Source organism: Rhipicephalus sanguineus, chromosome 4 (assembly GCF_013339695.2).
Source record: "Rhipicephalus sanguineus isolate Rsan-2018 chromosome 4, BIME_Rsan_1.4, whole genome shotgun sequence".
Taxonomy (NCBI): Eukaryota; Metazoa; Arthropoda; class Arachnida; order Ixodida; family Ixodidae; genus Rhipicephalus; species Rhipicephalus sanguineus.
In genome coordinates, this window is record NC_051179.1 from 184,151,878 (window position 1) to 184,172,151 (window position 20,274).

General features: G+C 47.2%; 1 protein-coding gene across 1 annotated transcript; it reads left to right on the forward strand.

Moving 5' to 3' along the window:
- Positions 1-301: 301 nt before the first annotated feature.
- LOC119390957 (39S ribosomal protein L18, mitochondrial) lies at positions 302-17,575 on the forward strand. The gene is made up of 3 exons (XM_037658668.2): positions 302-535; positions 14,242-14,473; positions 17,312-17,575. Exons 1-3 carry the CDS (start codon positions 333-335, stop codon positions 17,378-17,380), a joined length of 504 nt encoding a protein of 167 aa, XP_037514596.1. The 5' UTR covers positions 302-332; the 3' UTR covers positions 17,381-17,575.
- The last annotated feature ends 2,699 nt before the right edge of the window (positions 17,576-20,274 follow it).

Sequence of the window (20,274 nt, forward strand, 5' to 3'; positions counted from 1 at the left end):
GAGCGTCTCTCTAACTCGTCGCAGTCAAAACGTTGCTCCAATGTCCGAAGCACTGTGCAAGCCCAGCTAGCCGTCGCAGAAGCAGTTGCATAGAATATTTCATTTCTGATTGCGTTACGTGGTCACTTTATGGGGTAGATACCAAGGTAGATACTTTACTGACTTTACGTGCAAGGAACACTAGTCGATCGCAGTGCTCCCTGGCAGCGTGATCGCATGATTCTCTCTCTCTCTCTCTCTCTCTCTCTTTTTTTTTTGCTTCCGATTGAGATAGAGAGATGTTTTCAGCTGATGTGCACTCTAGCGTGTGGGGATGTTTTCCCTCATGAGAAATGGCGTCGGCGTTGCTGCGCGGCGTGCGCGGTTCTTGCCGGCTAAGCCGGCGCGTTTTACACAGCGGAAATGCGCTGAGTGAAAATGACGCGGTGTCGAGCAACTTTACGAACCGCAACCCGCGCAACTTGGAACAAATGCTGCTGGCACACAAGCACGGGGGCTTCGAGCTCGACAAACCCAGCTGCAGCTACTGGCACAAGTGCGTGCGTCGATTTTTTTCTTGTTACGTCTGTGTTGGCCGAGGCTTGCTTTCTGACTCCGCTTCCTGCTGCTTTTTGCTCCCTCGTCAGCGCATGAAGCACGTGAAGATACTGCTGCTTGATTAATATTGCAGAAGAGCACCAAGTTGAGCTAGTTGGTTGACGTTCATTCCGCAATGGTTTAACTGCGCTAATACAAGGGCTACAGAGAAAGTAAAGACAGCTTAAGAAAGCACGCAGCAGATATCTTTGCCTCTGGTTGATATCTCTGCCATTGTAATCAGCGGCTGCATGAATATCGGCTGTCCTCGTGCAGCCAGGGTTAAAAGAAAAAAAAAAAAGGGAAGGTTGTGTGCGAGCCAGACACATACCAAAAGTAGGAAGTTATAGTTAATAGTTAAGCTGCCGACCGTGACGCAGCTCATACTGGAATAAAAGAATATAACTTGGAGCAGCCATTAGGCTGCTTCAGTAGATCACTGCGCAGAAACTGTGTAAGTGTCCTTGGACGTCATCTTCATAGTGAAATCGGGACCCTTCGCCGAAGGCTGAAAAAACTTCCACACAGAATTGCCACTGGGAGTGTTCTTAATAATGCGTAAGCATTTCCTACTAATCGCCTGCTGTTTTGTTGCCGTGCGCTGCTGTGTAGCACTGCCAAAGAAATCGTGAAATGGACACGGTTGCAGCATCAAAATGTTAAGTGCAACCAACTTGAGACGATGAAGAGGAGGCAACCGTGAACTTTTTGTTACCACTGACATTCAGTATCACACCTTTGTTCTGCGTTGAGACCTTCCCTGGAATGTCGTCTGGTACAGCGTCCTTCTTTCTTGCATATTTGTCAGCATATCGCCGTAATTCTGCTGGTGCAACACTCTGATATGGTTCAGATATCTTCATCTTGGTCGAGCGTGGGTACTTGGCCCAGTGGGTGAAACACACAACTTCTTAGTATGGAGTCATAGGTGCAAAGCTCAGCATTACCAACTGTAAAGAATGACAAGCAAGCACATAGCGTTGCAACTGTAGTCAAACTGATGGTTTATTCAGGGTTACCAGATGGTGCGAGCCTCAAACCGCCAAATTGGACTCTGAGGTAGCCCAAACATAGCCCAACGCGAAAATTTGAAGTAGCCCAAATATAGCCAAAATCAGCAAATGTATGCGTGAATCCGTTGTATTGCGTAGTATATTTTCTGCTATTCAATCCACAATGATTGAGCGATGGCTGCAGAATCTAGAAATTTAAGTGCACGAAAGTGGCCGAAAAATGACAAACTGCCACCGGCAGGGTCACTGAACCTGCAACCTTCGGATGGGCGGTCCCCACGTGTCACGCGATCTGCTAGCTTTACTTTCACAATCATGTGCCCACTACTTCCCCTTTTCGAGAGACTTGAAAATATGCGCCAATAACTGACCAAGCGCCAACCCCCCCCCTCCCTCTCGACGTTTTTTCTTTTCAACCTGTTCTCCGGCACATAATCCCGCAGCAGCGGTTCCTGTGAGTCTTTAGATATGTGCACGATTTCTTAGTACTTGTGCAGTGTGATGTCTCGGGGTCGCATTCCGGGTTGTCGCAAATTGTTGGGGAATTTGAAGAACGTCTTTCCACCCTTGTCAAAACACGTGAAATCTCAGACACACAACCTCCGATTCAGTTAAAACTGTAAATGCACGCGTATTCAAGAAAGCATTTCATAAGAAACACAGGTGTGCATTCTACTTAGAGGCACTTCCGCTGCTATCTTGGATTTTGGTCTGGGACTGAGCAAGAGGGCCCCCTCCACATCTTTCTTATTATCTTTCACTGTGTGGTGGGGGGAAGGGGGAGAGGGGGTGCTTGCTCGCCATTATACGGTAGTAGAAGTCAAGAAAGTCTAGAGAAAACGTGAGCCATCAACACGGTTGCAAACTGACGACACGTGAAGCCCTTTCTTGGGCTACGTCACCAGTTGCAGGGATCGTTCAACACACTGGAATGTTCTCATGGCGCGACCTATTAGCGGCATGTGCATGTAAGCTTTGGCGTTCTTTGTAGAGAGCCTTTTAACAGAAAACGATCACCACCTTTCTTGGCTTCTGCACGGGAGTACAAAAGCTGAAGTCGCGCCTCGGTACTGCATTTTTGGGGGGTCAGGCATGTTAACAACAGCCCAAAGGGGCTTATGGCGGCGGCCAGGGGGCCTTCGTTGACAAGGTGCATTAGAGTTACTAGAGAGTTTTAGTCCTGGGTAGAATATACAGTGACTCTAGTCCTGAGGACCCACAGACGATCGCGTACGCACGCTCCTGCTTTCCTTCGTATTCTCCGTGAGTGCAGCTGCTGGGAGTCCCCGGCACTTGTAAGTCAGGAGGTACAGACGAACGCAAGAGCGTGCGTGCGTAAGCCGTTTGGGGTCCCCGATACTAAAATTATCTATATTTTGTGGCTTTTTGGAATTCTTGCCTAGTCAATAGCAATGTAGCCCAAAAATAGCCACATAGCCAAAGAGAAAAATTCGACGCCAACTCGAACAAAAAGTAGCCCAATTTGGCTATTAATAGCCCAATCTGGTAACCCTGGGTTTATTGGGCCAACCCGTTGGAGACCAATCCCGAGCCTGTGTTGCCAGACCACCTGGGTGCCGGCCCCCTACCGGTACATCTTCCCTTCTCTGGAGAAGGGAAGGGCCTCGTAGTCCCGTAGATAGCCTGGAGGCCTCCGCACTCGAGTAGAACGTCGTAAAGGTGGTGTCGTTGGACTGGGACTTGACGACACTGCAGAGGTAGGATTGGGCTCATCGACAGTTGGCTCCTGGGATGTCGCTGCAGATTGGGGGCACTCTGGTGTTTGTGGCATTGTTGGGCATGGGGTAACCTCCGGAGGCCCTTCATTTGGCGCGAAGTCCTCATCCAGGACAGCCTCTGGCTCGAAGGGCTCGTCCGTCTTTAGAAGATGCTGCCGATTTCTTCTAAACTGTTGGCCCCCTTCCGTGCGAACAGTGTAGGACCTTGGAGCCACTGAGCACTGCACTTGAGCCTTAGGACCCCAACACCCGTCCTGGCGTATCCTCACAATATCTCCTTCATGTAGTATCGGGAGAGGTCGACCCTGTGTTAAGTTCTGAGGGGGCTTGTGTACTGGACTCGCGCTAGGCACTGCAAAGTCCGGCAGCCTTCCACGAAGCCGTCTTCCCATGAGCAGCTCGCTGGGTGTTCGCCCATCCTCTAACGGGGATGTCCGGTAATTCAGCAGTCCCACCCAGAAATCATCTTCTACACCCTCACTTTTCTTCAACAGTCGTTTCACAACTTGGACTCCCTTTTCAGCTAAGCCATTGGACCTGGGAAATCGCGGGCTGGATGTAGTGTGGAGAAAATCACACTTGTGTCTGAACGCCCTGAACTCTCGACTGGTAAATTGAGCACCTCCATCTGTACACACTTCGAGCGGTATTCCATGGCGGGCAAACATCATTGAAAGTTTTGATATTACCGCCTTGCTGGTTGTCTGAGATAAGTACTCTACTTCGGGATAGTTTGAGTAAGCGCAGTAAGCTACCAGATAGCTCCGGCCACCGTACTCGCAAAGGTCTACGCCAATGCGCTGCCATGGTTGCTCTGGGACTTGCCTCAGTATCAGCGGCTCTGCTGGTTGGCGGTACGCAAACTGACGACACTTTTCGCAGCGGCTAACCAGTGCCGCTATGTCCGCATTCATTCCTCGCCAGAACATCAACAATCTGGCGCGGGCCTTGCACTTGTTAACTCCCAAGTGGCCCTCATGCAGGCGCTTCAGCATCTCTTGACGCAGACTTCTGGGTATCACCACTCTACTGCCCCGCAGAAGAATTCCATCTATGCATGTCAACTCAGAGGAAAATGCAGCCAGCTCTCCATTGACAGGTCTCTGCTGTTGTAAAGACTCCATGACATGCCTTAGCTCAGCATCTTCGTATGTTGCCGCAGCAAGGCGGGCTTTCATGTTGTCACTCACAAGGACGGAGAGAACGTGGGCAGCGTGGACGGTAACATCATCTTGGTCGGGGTCAGGGCTGTGAGATGCTGCGCCTTGTATCCTGGATAGCAGGGGCGTAGCCAGGGGGGGGGGCTTATGGGGCTTCAGCCCCCCCCCCCCCCCGAAATTTTTCGTGCTCTCATACACCACCAACCAGCGGCGTCACCCGGGTGGTGGGATTTATTGGGCTTCAGCCTGATTATCATTTATTTAATTATTTATCTTTTTATGACCCTCAAAATGTTAGCAGAAGCAAGTTTGATATCGGGCTCTACACAGATGGCTCAAAAGTGGATGATGACACAAAACAGCAACTGCTAGCTTCTCCTTGGATTCCTCCGCCATGCTACATGTTTAAGTCTATGAACGATTTTAAGCAGAAACGAATGTTTACGTGGCTTGGCTGGACAGGTACCGATGGCTTAGCTTCTCAGCGCTTCAAGAGGGTGCGTTTTGCCGAGTGTGTGTCCTTTTTAGCAGAAGTGAGATTGGCAAGGGCCAACATGCGCGCACTAAGGCCCTCGTATCCAATCCATTTCAAAAGTGGAAGCACGCCCTCGAAGTCTTCGGTGCACATGAAGTCACTAAATATCACAATGACGCTCATCTGGTAGCCGATAGTTTTCTTCAAACCTTCTCAGGATGTGTGCCCAGTGTTGTTGATCAGCTGGACCATGGCAGGCAAATTCAAATAAGAGAGATCCGAAGGAAGTTACAGCCTATTGTTGAGACAGTTCTCTTTTGCGGGTGGCAAGGTGTGGCTCTCCGTGGACATAGAGACAGCTGGTCCCATGGATTCAAGCACAGCCTCCTCTACAAATACAGGCAACTTCAAAGAGCTGCTTCGCATGCGCGCGGATTGTGGCGACACAGATAAAAAAAAGCATTTGGAAAGTTGCCCAAATAAGGCCTCATATTTTAGTTTGTATGTACAAAACCACATTATAGAAATCTCTGCTGCAATCATCAAGGAAAGCCTAGTCGCAAAAGTAAACGCTGCAGGCTGCTTCTCCGTACTTGCTGATGAAACGACGGATGTTGCGGGTATCGAGCAGCTTACTGTTTGTGCAAGGTACCTTAATAAGGATGCGAACGGAATCGAAGAAGTGTTCTTAGGCTTTGTGCCAATTCACGACCAAATGGCCGGGCCCTGGCCGACACCATCATAAGGCTCCTTATAGAAATGGGAATTAACATGCAGCATCTCCGTGGTCAAGGCTACGGTGGTGCAAGTTCGATGGCCGACAAAACGAATGGTGTTCAAGCTGCTGTCCGTGGGAAATATCCAGCCGCACTCTATGTATTCACTGCGCGTGTCACTCCCTTTATCTAGTTGTGTGTGCAGCATGCTCCATCACAGACATTCGAAACTGTTTTGGGACTCTGAAGGCGACGTCAGCCTTTTTCCGTAAATCTTCTAGCCGCTCACACGTTTTGTGAAAAGTGATAAGTTTGAGCTGTCCTGAGCCTACAAGGCAGCGCCTTTTGGGACTATGCGAAACGCGCTGGGCCGAGAAGCACGATGCTGTGCTTTCATTTGTGAGCCTCTTTCAGCCGTTGATCGCAGCGCTAGAGGAGACTAAGTTTAACGGAAATGGCGAAAGTCCAGTGCAGGCAAACAGTCTAATGTTGGCACTCTTTTCACCAGCGTTCCTTGTAAGCCTGCATGTGACGGAACACGTGTTAGCACTGACTTTGCCACTGTCAAAGAAGCTGCAGACGAGGAGTATCGACATGAGCGCTACCATTGACGACATAGAAGTGATACAGCAGACAATTGAAAGTGACCGCAAGAACACGAATGTTTCTTTCTCAAAAATATTTGCACAAATGCAGGCATTGGCAGAAAAACTGAATGTGGAGATCACCAGCCGTCGAGCCGGTGTCCGGAAGCAAAACCTTGGGAGCAATGCATTCGAAAGTGCGGAAGAATATTTTCGCAGAACCCTGTTCATTCCGTTCATGAACCACGTACTAGCCCAGTTAAACCAGCGGTTCGAACAGCACAGGACACTTCTAAAGGACTTTTCATTAATTGTATCATCCGCAATACCACCAATGCAAGATGATCGGGAGAAAGGAGCAGAAAATCTCCTGACCGTTTTTGCGCATGACGTCGAAACGAGGGCTGGTTTTGGAGAACTGCGACTATGGTGGACAAAGTGGGCGAACAAAGCAGCAAACCAGAGCCCCGGTACAGGAACCGATGCCCTCTCTCATTGCGACAGCAGGTTCTGTGCGAATGTGTACAAGCTACTCCGGATTCTAGTCACCCTTCCAGTGACCACTGCCAGCGCAGAGGGAACGTTTTTAAGCATGAGGTTACTTAAGAACTACTTACGCTCCACGATGTCTGAGGAACGCATGGTTGGCCAGGCACTTCTGTACGCCCACAGAAATGTCGACATCAGCGTGTCGGAAGTCATTGACCGCTTCGCTAAGCTTCCTCGCCGGGTCAACGTTGTCCTTTGATACCGAGCAGGACAAAAATCAGCGCAAACGAAAGGAAAAGACACTACTGTTCCAGAGTTCAGGTCAATGAGCCCGTAATTCTGACGCAATATTATTGTTCACCACCTTTTAAAGCCGTGAAGATTTTGTACCTTTTAGCAGTTAACACTGTGACCTAATATAAACATAAGAATACGGGCATCAGGTGGACATTACCAGCCGATCGACAGCTTCACCTTGTTCACTGAGAGGTCGGCATACGCGGCGTTACCAAACAAATTCAACTATTGGGAAGCCGTACTAACAGCATTGTTTGTTACTTTCATTTGTCGTTTTTGTTCTTCATTGCTTTTTGAACTAGAAGCGGCAACCTTCCTTTAAATTGAGTGCAAAATAGTGGTTCGCCCTTTTAAAACAGTTTTGAAGTAGTTTCTTTCGTTATTTCTGCGCTCTTCCTTTATAGTTCTGTTTACATGGTGCGTCCGAGACAGCAGCTTGGCCCAAGGACATATCAGTTGGCCATTATGTATAGTGATCATTGCTTAGTTCCGTTTATTGATTGCATATTTAAATGTACATTTGTGAAGTTTTGCATAAGCATACTGCGCACTGTTTCCGGTGACTTATATTTTGCCTGTATTCGAGGTGTACTTTCCCATTCTTGCTTTTCCCTGGCCGCATCATTTGTGCAAAAAGATGAACATTTTGCATAAACAATCCGCATTAAAATCCTGGTTATTTCGTGGACTTCATTTTTTTGTTATCAGGCACCTCTTCAGTTCAAAGCTGATGCAGTTCCGAAGTTTACGTGATATTTGCCGTACCTGTTACACACACACACAAACACAAAGATTGAAGACAGTTATTCCTGGAAAGATTTTGCGGGCATGCCAACATAATATTTTTACGAAAAAACACATTTCTTACTCGTTCTTAACAGAGGGCAGCATTCAAGAAGTGATTTGCAGCATCTAATACAAATTGTCACTGGTAATACATATTAATGGTAATACCAGTGACAATGTATGTACATGGTAATACATGTACATACCCACGCCGCTTTTGGAAAATTATGAAACCGGACGACAAAACCACAGTCTCTCTTTGTGACACTACTGGATCCCCCGTTGCCGACTGCGACGTTCCATCCGTCAACTCTGCATTTTGTTCAGTCTTTACTAACGAGCCTAACAACGAACTTCCTGATTTTCCGCATTTTGCTTTTCCACCAATGCCAAAGATTACATTCAATTCAGAGGGAATTGTAAAAGTTATTAACCAATTAAAGAACTCTTCGTCATGCGGTATAGATGGCATAAACGCCAAAATTCTGAAAAATACTAAACATGTATGTAGTTCCATATAGTCAATCATTTTTCAGCAGTCACCCGACACAGGTGAAGTCCCATTAGACTGGAGAGTTGGGAAGGTCTTTCCGTTCTTCAAGAAAGGTGACCGCTCATTTGCAGGTTACTACCGACCAATCTCGCTCACTAGTGTTTGTTCAAAGATCATGGAACACGTCATCTTTTCTCATGTTGCTACATTTTTATCATCCGTAAACTTCTTTCACCCAAACCAACATGGCTTTCGTAAAGATCACTCATGCGAGACCCAACTAACATTATTCCTGCACGACATTCACCTTCATATGGACCGTAACATCCCAATTGACACACTGTTCTTAGATTTTGAAAAAGCCTTCGATAAGGTACCCCACTCCCGTCTCCTTCAAAAAACCTCGCGTCTAAACCTTCATCGGCATGTTTTTAACTGGATTAAAGCATTCCTAACAAACCGTAAACAATTCGTGCATGTTAATGATCACTCCTCCGACCTCTCGCATGTCTTGGCCAGCGTGCCCCAGGGTATCGTCCTAGGGCCTCTTTTATTCCTAATATACATTAACGATATTCCGCTTTCCGTTGAATCTAACATCCGTCTTTTTGCTGATGATTGTGTCCTCTACCGCCCTATAAATAACCCCACCGATGTCTCCTCTCTACAGCATGACCTCTCACGCATTCAGCAGTGGTGTACCACCTGGTTGATGTCCCTTAATGCGAAAAAAACATTACTAATTTCTTTCCATCGTCGCCGAAACCACACGCCGGCTACTTACACAATCAACAACTGTCATATAGCTGCTACTGACTCGATTAAATACCTGCGTGTCCATCTTTCGAGTAACCTATCTTGGGGCGACCATATAAATCACATAATTCACTCCGATAACCGCGCTCTCGGGTACACACGCCGTAACATTTCCATGACACCACCTTCCGTTAAACTACTCGCTTATAACACCATTGTCAGACCAAAACTTGAGTATGCAGCTGCTGTCTTTGAGCCCCACCAAACTAATCATATCGAAATACTTGAGTCAGTGCTGAACCGAGCAACCAGATTCATTGTTTCAGATTATTCCCGCTACTCGAGCGTCTCCGCCCTCAAATCCCAGTTAAATCTTTCTACCCTCGCTCTTCGTTGTCGTATTGCACGTCTCTGCCTTTTTCACAGATTCTTTTATTCAACCCCGCGTGACAACCACCTCATCCAGCCAGTCCATCGAGGTCATCGCACAAGTCATCCAAATGCTGTGATTCCGCCATGTGCCCACACCACCTCATTTCAGCAGCCCTTCTTTTTGCGCACCACCCGAGACTGGAATGACCTTCCGAACGAAGCAGCAGTCATCCGCGATTTTGCGCGCTTCAGAAATGCCATCCAGGAAGCACACTCAACCACATCCTAACATACACCTTCATCGATACCGCCATTTTATGACGCCCACCCCTCATGTAAAGTCCCATATGGGACCTTTGAGGATATAATAAATAAATAAATAAATAATAAATAAATAAATAAATAAATAAATAAATGTTATTCATATACTTAGTCGCTCTAAAAATTCAATGAGGAGGTCGCGCTGCAACGTGAGCCCCCCCGAACAAAATTCCTGGCTACGCCACTGCTCGATAGGGTGTCGGCCAAGACCAACTGCTTCCCCGGCACGTACTGGAACACGACATCAAATTGCATCAGTCTCAAAAAATATCGCTGCAGACGTGGGGGCATTTCACACAAGTTTTGCTTCGCTATTGAAAGGAGTGGCCTATGGTCCGTTTCGACTAAGACCTTGTAGCCCAATAAGAAGTCCTTAAAGCGTTCACAAGCAAACGTCGCAGCAAGCGTCTCCTTCTCAATCTGGGCATACTTGGCCTCGGAGCTAGACAAGACTCGCGACGCATAAGCCACCGGGCGCCAGTCTTGGTCATGCTGTTGGAACAGTGCCGCGCCTATAGCAAAGCTTGACGCATCGGCCGAGACCTTCGATGGTTTCTCAGGGTCAAAAACCGCTAGAATTGGCGATGATGTGAGCATCTTCAATACATTCTTCCATTCACCATCATGTTGAGCCTCCCATACAAATGCCGCTTCCTGCTTTATCAGGGACCTCAATGCCTCTGTTTTCTTCGAGAGATTCGGAAGAAATTTCCCAAAATAGTTTACTGCTCCCAGAAACCTTTGTACTTCCTGCTTGCAGGAAGGACGAGGCATGTTGGTAATACAGCTGGTAAGTTCAGGGTCCGGTCTAATGCCAGCTTTGCTTATGCGGTCACCCAGAAATTTCACTTCCTGAGTAGCAAATGCACATTTGTCCCCGTTTAAAGTTAGTCCTGCCCTTCTTGCCGCTTCTAGCACCCCCCGAAGACGCTTGTCATGCTCCTCCTTCGTCGCTCCCCAAACAAGAATATCGTCAATGTACACTGCAGTTCCTGGCAGACCCTCTAATATCTCACTCATCGTTTTTTGGAACACTTCGGTGGCAGACGCAATGCCGAATGGCAAGCGTAGGAACCGGTACCGTCCGAATGGGGTGCCGAACGTACAAATTTTAGAGGAGCTTTCATCCAAAGGGATCTGGTGGAAACCGCAATTAGCGTCAAGTTTGCTGAAGAAGGTCGCACCAGCTAATTCCGATTCAATATCTTCCCGACGCGGGAGTTGGTAGTGTTCACGCTTTAGGTTTCGGTTTATCTGACGGGGGTCCATGCAAAGTCTCAGTCGGCCATCTTTTTTACGAACAGTGACAAGCGGGCTTACCCAGTCAGTGGGCTCGGTGATCTTGGCGATAATGCCTGCAGCTTCCATGCGACTCAGTTCCTTTCGTAGCGGTTCCTTGAGAGCATGAGGCACTCGTCGAGGAGGCATAGCAGTAGGGCGTGCCTCGTCGCTCAGGTGTAGATGGTACGGACGCCGGGTACATCCTAAACCTTGAAAGAGTGAAGGGAACTCCTCCTGCCAGTCTGACTCGGCCCTGCTGATGTCATACACAGGCGAGACTAATCCGAATTTCTCGCATGACTTCAGGCCAAGCAACGGTTGGCTGCCTCGCTTGACAACAAAGAATGGTACGTTTTCTTGCTTGCCTTGAAGCTGAAGCGAGAGCGTCGCTTGTCCCAGGTGCTGAATGACGTTTCCGTCGTAATTCGTCAACACCGTGCTGCATGGGCGGAGCATGGCTTTTCCGGAACGCAGCTTGCGAAAGTGAGCATACGGTAGTATGTTGGCCTGTGCCCCTGTGTCCACCTTGAGCCGCGTCGGGTGTCCAGCCACGAACACGTTCACGATCCAGTCTCGCTGCCCCAAGACGCTATCGACGCGCACTGTTAAAATATCAAAGTCTTCTTCCGACTCGTATGCTCCTTGCTGTCCATCGCCGGACCTTGGAGTGCTAACTTCATGAACCCTGGCACGTCTGCAGCATGACGCGAAGTGATTTTTCCTCTTGCATAATGCACAAGCCTTGCCCCACGCTGGGCATCTTCTTGGTTCATGGACCCTTCCGCAGTAGCCGCACCGACCGCGAGTTGAGTTTCTCTCCGGCGTTGCCGATGATCCAGTGACACGGTGCACGTTCACTTCGCTACTGGCAGCGTTCTCAAAGTCCGGTTTTGCAACGCTGCCACCTCCGCCGCTTTGCAAAACTGTATTGTGGCTTCTAACGTGAGATTCTTCTCGCGCAATAGACGCTCACGGAGCTTTTTATCATGAATGCCGCACACAAGCTGATCACGTACTAAAGAATCTCTTAAGTCACCAAAGTTGCAGGTCTTTGACTTGAGTTGCACATCTCGCAAGAACTGCTCGAATGGCTCCCCTTCTTGTTGATGGCGGGAACGAAACACGTAGCGTTCGAAAGTTTCGTTCGTCTTTGGAATGCAATATTCCTCGAAAGCTTGAATGATGGCGTTATAATCTTCACGTTGCGCTTCTGATAGTGTAAAAGTGTTAAATACCTCGATGGCTTCAGGTCCCGCGACGTGCAAGAAGATAGCAGCTTTTTGCGCTGACAAACGCTCTTTGTCCGAGACTGTTGCTTTGAAGAAAAGTTCAATGCGCTGACGGAAGCGTTTCCAGTTCTCTGCGGCATTATCAGAGAGCACCAAGCGTTCAGGAGGGGGTAGGCTATCCATGTTTAGCGGACGAGTTAGACTTCTGACACCATGTAAAGAATGACAAGCAAGCACATAGCGTTGCAACTGTAGTCAAACTGATGGTTTATTGGGCCAACCCGTTGGAGACCAATCCCGAGCCTGTGTTGCCAGACCACCTGGGTGCCGGCCCCCTACCGGTACACCAACGTTTTTCCTTCTGAACTTATTTTGTTATATTCATCAATTTCTTTGTAGGGAGTCATCTTACATTACAGGCAGACCGACGGTTTCCTTCGTTTAGCAGGCATAGATATGTTTGCACATTTCAGAGTAAAACGGAGAACAATACCTAGCCAATTCAAGAAACATCCCAGCAGCTGCAGTAATGCTGTGAACTTCTTTGCACATTAGAAACGTCAAAAGATCAAGACTCAACATTTCGGTTAATTTCAGTATCTAGACAATTAAACTGTGCCAGTACTAGAGCTCCTTGTCAATAATTCTACCATAGAGCCACGCCTGTGCTCCAAAATCATTCGCCAAAATACCCTATACGGGTGTCATGTCGAGCAAAGAATCACATTAACAGATGTCATATAGCGTGGTAGAAAAGTGAAATAACACCAGGCATCGCACAACGCAAATTGCATAACAAGTAGGTGGTTTAAAGCTTTCCACCCATTACAAATGGCTCAGCCATCATACTTTGTCATCAGCCAAAACACCAACAAAGTGCAGTCATAATGCCTTACAGATGTGTAGCGGGTAGCTCACTTCTTTGCAGAATGCTGAATAATGGCACAGTGGGTACTTCCCTGTTTTACAAAAATTATGATGGTTTATGGCGTAGTGGGTACCTTGCAACTGTACTTGCAGTAGTTGCCCCAAGAGTAAAGTTTAGAACGGGCTCTACAGAGGTTATTCCTTCATATTTCGTTGTGACTGTACTGCATGTTCTGGGCAAGACTGGCATTTTTATATAAAATCCCATTGTTATTCTGCGCCTGTGCCATAGCCTTCTCTTGTCCCATCATTTAGCATGGTCCTAGTAAGTTCAATAAAGTACCAACAAGCTCAGTTTTTAACCCCTCTGCTTATGCAAAACCTGTGCGACCAAAATTTGAAAATGCATGTGCGATCTTTGGCTCGCACCAATGTAACTAAATCTCTCAAATCCTCTCAAAACAGTGCTACTAGATTTGCCTTTTCAAATTCTATTTGCCCCACCACAAGATCTGATCGAGAACTTGTCTCTGTCAAAGAAGTTTACATGTTCCGTGTGCCAGCTGACACAACACGGGCCTTCCAAACACCGTTGTCCCTTCACGAGCCCATACGTTCCTGCAGTCACAAGCAACACTGCACACTTTCAGTCTGCCATTGAATCTTCTCACTCTTATTTGGGACATCATTTGCATATCCACCGCTATGTAATATTCCAACGGAACCCTCAGGACACAACTAACAATAAAAAATTAAGTTCTGTACTAGACTTTGTTAAACGTGAAAGAGTGAAGAGATTTTTGGCAAATGCCTTTTTTTGTTGCACTGCAATGTTCCTTTGCGTTGTTGCAGCAAGCCTACATGTGCAGAAGAGAGCTGTTCTGAATAGAATTTGGAGTGACAAACGCAATTAAAAGCCAACTTCAGTGCACCTGTTTTCGTATGAAAGCATTAATACAGGCACCAGATGCAATGAAATTTACTGGGACAGTTCTTACTTTGAGACCTCCGGTTCTTCACTCACCATGCAAAAAAAATGTATATATCGCCACACCTGTGAATAAATTTCTTCACTGTCCTCGTGCAGGTTGGTGTTTGAGAGCAGTGGGCAGAGTTTGAGTGGATCTGTGGTGCATGTGGACGGCCAGGTGGTGCTGCAAGTGTCAAGCTCCGAGTGGGGCATACGGAAGCAGCTGGTCAGTGCTACAGATCGCAGTGCCGCTGCAGCTGTGGCATCTGTGCTGGCCAGGCGCTGCCTCGAAGCAGGCCTCCTGTGCGTACAGGCGCCCACTGGGGACCAGGAGGGCCCCTCCCTGCGGGTCAGTGGGACCTTTGCTCTTGTTTTACACCATCGATTACTGGAAGGCCAAGCCTTCTCAATTTTGTTTAATTTTTCACCAACACCTCAATGTTGCAGTGATGTGATGCAATGAATCTGTAAGCATTTTCTTATATTTGGGTTGTTGTAAAAGAGTTTTTGCAGCTTGCCAAGTTCAGTGTTTGGCTCCCTGGTAATACAATGCAGTCCATCTTTACCAACTAGCATTGGTCCTGAGCCATCAATATCTGTGATATGTGGGAACTCAAAGATGGCATGGCAACCTTTCTTTCGTTTGTTTTTTTGGTGTATTACTCATTTTCTTAAAGTAATATTGCCTGATTTAGTATAAAAGTATATTTTACTGGTGCAGCTTCAGTGTTATTTTAAATTCTTGTTTGTGAATGTATCTCAATCAACGAATCAATTTATTATTTCGGTATGTGTGTATGGACAACATCCTAGCTTCATACAGACCCCAGAACCCTTTCAAGGGTAGCAGCACAATGCCATACATTAACATGTGGTGTTAACAATTAACTACGAGACACACAAAAATAAATAATATCTTGAGCTGCCAGTTGGTTCTTTCTAATAAGCTATTGATAACTGACATTGCCACAGTTATTAAGTTGGAAGTTATTAAGTTCGAACTCGCGTTTAGAAGAACTGTGTAAAGAACTGTGTAAAGAACTGTCATCCACTGCTGGAGCATCGTCACCATGTTAACTCTTACTCCCATCAAAGGTGAAACTTATAGTATATTATGCCCTATTTCTGTCCTGTCTTAATTACTGCAGCCTATTTTGGACTACCACATTCAAAAATAACATAAATAAAATTTCACTTTTGCGAAAGAAGGTTTTTCGACATTCCTTACCTGGCATTAACTAAAGTGGTCTGTTAGGATTACAATGTCGTATTGGTTGAGCACTTATAGAAATTTCAGATTTCGAGATCTTTCTACTTTTCAGACGCTTATAAAGAATTCATTGTATCTATATCATACCTGATAATCATATGTTTACTTCTCGTTTCTGAACTACCTAGAACTCACAAGCACTCCACTTTAACTTACCATTCATTTTGAATGAATTTTGTTAATTATAACTAGGGCTACACACTGGCAGTTATGCCGGCATTTTGCATCTGAGTTGTAAAGAACAGGTCTTGTGTGGTGATATTTAGTGTGGAGGGCCTTGTTAGCATGCTGTATTTACCATGTCCTATTTTATTGAATTTCAGTTTATTTTGTTATCTTTTAGTGATGTTTCTTTATCATTACCAGGACTGTGCTCATCATTGTATAAACCTCCTATGTTTTGATTCCACATTCTGTGCATTTATATTTTCTATTTTTACATGCCTACAAAAAGTAGCAGCAGACTTATATGGGTGGAAGAAAGGCCAGATGATGAAAGTATAGTGCAGTGACATTCGAGAGGCTTCTGCAGTACATTAACATGACCATTGACTAATAGTTAACTTGAATGCAAAGGATTGTCGGTGAGCATCAGTTTTTATAGTGGTGATAGCACTATTTTGGCCAGTGTGTGACGAATGATGGCATTGTTATGCGACAGAAAATTCCAGCCGAGAATAAGTTCATGAGAGCATGAGGAAATCATGATAAATTCAATGGCATATAGGACATGTGCTGTGAGATCACTGTTGGTGAATGCTGCTAAGGAGTGCATGTGTGGAGCACTTGCTGTGAGGGACAGTCTAGAAAGTGGCACCATGACTTTTCCAAGTAAGCTGCAAAGTTTGGTGTCCATAACACATACGGCAACTGCATTGTCCATGAGTGCAGATGTGTGAACACCGTCACTTTTATTACGATAAACTGACTATGATGAGCACTTTTACATTTCAGTGGCATTGCAGCCCTTGTCTTCCAAGGGGGATGAGGCCGTGTCAGTGATAGCGTACGATGTTGTTGGGAAGGTGACACAGCTGAAGATGGGTGGTCTTAATATGGACAGGACGAACTTACAGTATGGCTTGTCATGAATGATACGACATTTGGCCTATGCACACGATTGCAAACGGGATGCAACATCACTGACGGCGCCACACGCAAGGCATATTGTGTGTGCACCATTGATTCTCTATGGCAGGTGTCATCTATGCCCTAAGATGTGTTGTACAGAGCAGCTTGTGAGATGATTGCAAGGCATACTGTGGCCGGGGCCTAGTCATGACATTAGTTTTACCAGCAGGTTCCAATACTTAGCGTAAAGTATTTACTGTGATTAAAAAAAAAAGGTCAGTCAGGCAATCTGAAAGTAGCAGTATGCCTGCACAGAATTGTTTAAATAGCAAACATTCGTTTATTTTTTATTGCTGTGCTTATTATGATCGCATTTCTTTACTCGTGTGGTACATAATTATGTAAATTAAAAAAGACGATTAAGTTGTAAACTGCACTGGAAGAAAAACTTGGGCTAGTTGGTGGTTCATCATTGCGAAGGAAAAACAGCTGTTTTTCCTTCACAAGTCATGAATGTGTTTATTGGACGCTGGCGTAAGGGTTGACCAGTAGCTGAACCAACGATATAATCCACGGGCCCCGAGCACGAGCGGCATCTACGAGCAATGCACGGTAGGACGGACCCACTATAGATGGTGCTTGAGAGGATGCTCCACTGTAGCTCTTCGCTACAAAGTGCTATTCAGCAATACAAACATGACACTTCTGGTGGGCAGATAAAGTTATGTTGACTTATGGCCAGCCAGTGCCTTGTGGTTAGTTATGCTAAATTGCTTTTGCACTGTCCGTAACGTGAAGTCTACAGTCATTGTGATCGCACATATTTGCCTTTCTTTTATGATGCAGCTGCAAGCTTTCCTGGATGGCATGAAGGAAGGTGGCGTCCTGCTGACTGAATCATGGAGTCCTCACTGACTGCAGTGCAAAGTTGCCTCTGTTTAGAAAGTTTCATGCTACTGACATTTTACGAGAGGCATGGTGTCAGTTCTCTGCTAATAGAGCATTGAAAGTCTTACTTACTGGTGCTGGCAGCTCGCTAGTTTGATGCTTGTGCTGGCAGTGCTCGTTAGGGAAAAGGCCCGTTTGAGAAGCGAATAAAAAGCGTTATTTATTATTGCTGTACAGCATGAATGTTTAAACCTTGCATTTGTCATCTATGAATAATGTCACTGTATGTGGAAGAGCACAAGAAGAGAAAGTGAGATACAAGGAAGGTTTCGAAAGCCGGCGCTTACTTAATATGCTGTACAATTCTGAAGCAGGCAACACATTAATGGCAGCTACCTACAAGTATGATTTCATGCAGCAATAGGTCCTATACAGGATGTACAATGCACATGGGGACTTCTCCGGGGTATCTCGGTAACGTAGCCAGGAGATAACGACGGCCGTGTGAGGCGTTTGCGATGCTGGCACTTGCCGCAGCTCGAAGTGTATTGCTTTGTAGAATGTCGCATTCTAAGTCAGTGAAAACACTCTAGTATTTGATGTAAGGTGCGAATAAATCTAAAATGTCTTTACGTCAAATTATCACACGGAGCAGTGGCGAAGCCAGGGGGTGGCACACTGGGCCTGTGCCCCCACCCCCGAAATTTTTCTTTGCCATGGCATACAGAGCACAAAATGACACTCGACCACATCTGCCTGCCCGGCCCCAACTTCAGATCAAGGAGGTGCCCCCCCCCCTCAAAAAAAAAATTCTACCTACGCCCCTGGGACTTTCGACCTCCTTCACCTGTGTTGAGGGCAGGTGAATCGCATGTAAAGTTCTAGAACCTCGGCGCGAGCCGATATGAGTGAGCGGGGAGGAATATATTTTATTTGTGCAAAAAAGTTGGGGCAGCTTCGCACTAGCGGTGCAGCGTGAAGGAAGTGCGGAGCTGGGCGCTGCCTGTTACTCTTTAGTTTAGACGACAGTCGTCTGCTCGCCATGCACGTGCAGCCTCTTGTGTTGCTTGCTCTGAAGGTTTAAAAAGATGTCATAGATGGAAAAAACATTTTCAAGGTGTGAATCTCGCCAGAGGAGAGTGGTTGATCGACCACCTTTGCGGGACTGAGCAGATAGACTATTAGCAAGTGTGTTTGGACCCCCCGGGTCCCTGGGCCACCGCGTGGTCCCACGCCACGTCTACACGGTCATGCCTGTTACCGCGATGACATCGGCAGCCCGAGTCACCGCAGCAAGTTGCGACGCCGGGTCCCCAGACGAGAGCGGGACCTTCCAGTCCTCCCAGCTGGAGATGGTAGGCTGTCCCCGCGGGGGAGCATCAGCAGGAGTTGCTCGGAGGATTTCACGCGAGACGGACGTGTCGCCTGCGATGCCCCGCTCGCCCGTTCAGGACGCGCTCGTGCCTCTCGCCGTCGACGCTCTGTGACGGCTGCCTCGACCGCCATGCCGTCTCTCATCGGCGGGGCCTTCGCCGCCTCGTCACCGACGTGCATCGTGCCCCTGGCTGAATCGTGGCCCCGTCCGTGAACTCCTGTGACCGGCTCCCCAATCTTTCCTGTCCTCTTCTCTCTTCGTCGCGCCTGTCGACATCCGATGACTTCCTTTCCTATTTCTGTCTACTTTTCTTTTATAAGACCTCGTGAGCTGGTATGGTGGCGTAGAGTTACTGTATATGCTACCTAAGGTAGCATATAGACGTCAGACTCTGCCCAGGCGGCGCTGCGAAAAACACCGCCACCAGCGCCCTCATCGTAGCCCTGGCCCTAACTGGGTAGTGCAAAGAGAGCCGCCCGCAAGCGCATGTGCATAGGCCGCAATATAACCCTCCTCTTTCGTTGGTGTCGAGGCGCGGTTTCCTGAAAATCAAGGACCTGGAAAGCTTCTTCCGCCAATCCACGCTTCAGAAACAAAGGAAGCTGATCAAAGCGAACTGCGAGTACAACAAAATAAGTTTTAGTTGTTCCCGCTCGCTGCAACTCGCAAGTACAAGCGAGCGTCACACGACACCGAGTTCGAGGCAAGCCCTCCGACATCCATTCTCTAGAGCCTAAATGCGTTAAAATCGGGTATATACGTATGCCACAGCGATAAGGTACCTACATACACGATCAATTTACTTAGCTATGCATCTTACGATCAGTGGTACAAAACTCGGTTCATCAGAGGCGAATGGCCCCGGCGATTTTCGCCTTTTCAGTTGCATTCTCCCTTAAGTCATCTCTCGCTTCCTGTACATTGGAGTGTTTTATTACGCATCCTCAAATGGTCTCGTGATGGTCGTCTTCCGTTATGTACTGCAAATGGGGATACGTGCGTGTCCACTTTCGCGGGGTACAACCAAAGGCAAAACCGTGGACTCCGAGATAGCTACGGCACCCGCGGAGGACACGGGCGAAACAAACCTGAAGGGGGTCACGACCAACATTCTGCGATTTACTTGTATGACGCACGTGGTGTTAGCTAGTTAGAACCAGAACTCTGAGCCTTCAAAACGTACATATGTCTGCGATGCTGTGTTGTGACGACCAACTCGTCGCGGTGTGCGTATCACGCGTCTCCAGTCTGCCTCTAGCTGCTCACTTCGTGTTACACGACAAGCACCGCGGTAAGAGCATCTGCTGAGCTTCATAGTCAAGGTTACCACAGTTTTGCATCAGGGCTACGCAAAACAACAGCAGAGCCACATATTCATGCCACCGGTTGTGGAGAACGCGGGTACTTCGCTTACCGAACACGCTCGCAACGGCCCGTATCCAGCGCTCTCGCCTTTCTTCTTCGTACGACAACTATGGAAATCGGTAAAACTGAACGTTGTTATTCAGTCTTTTACGTCCGTGGCAATTCACAACGCAACAGTGCG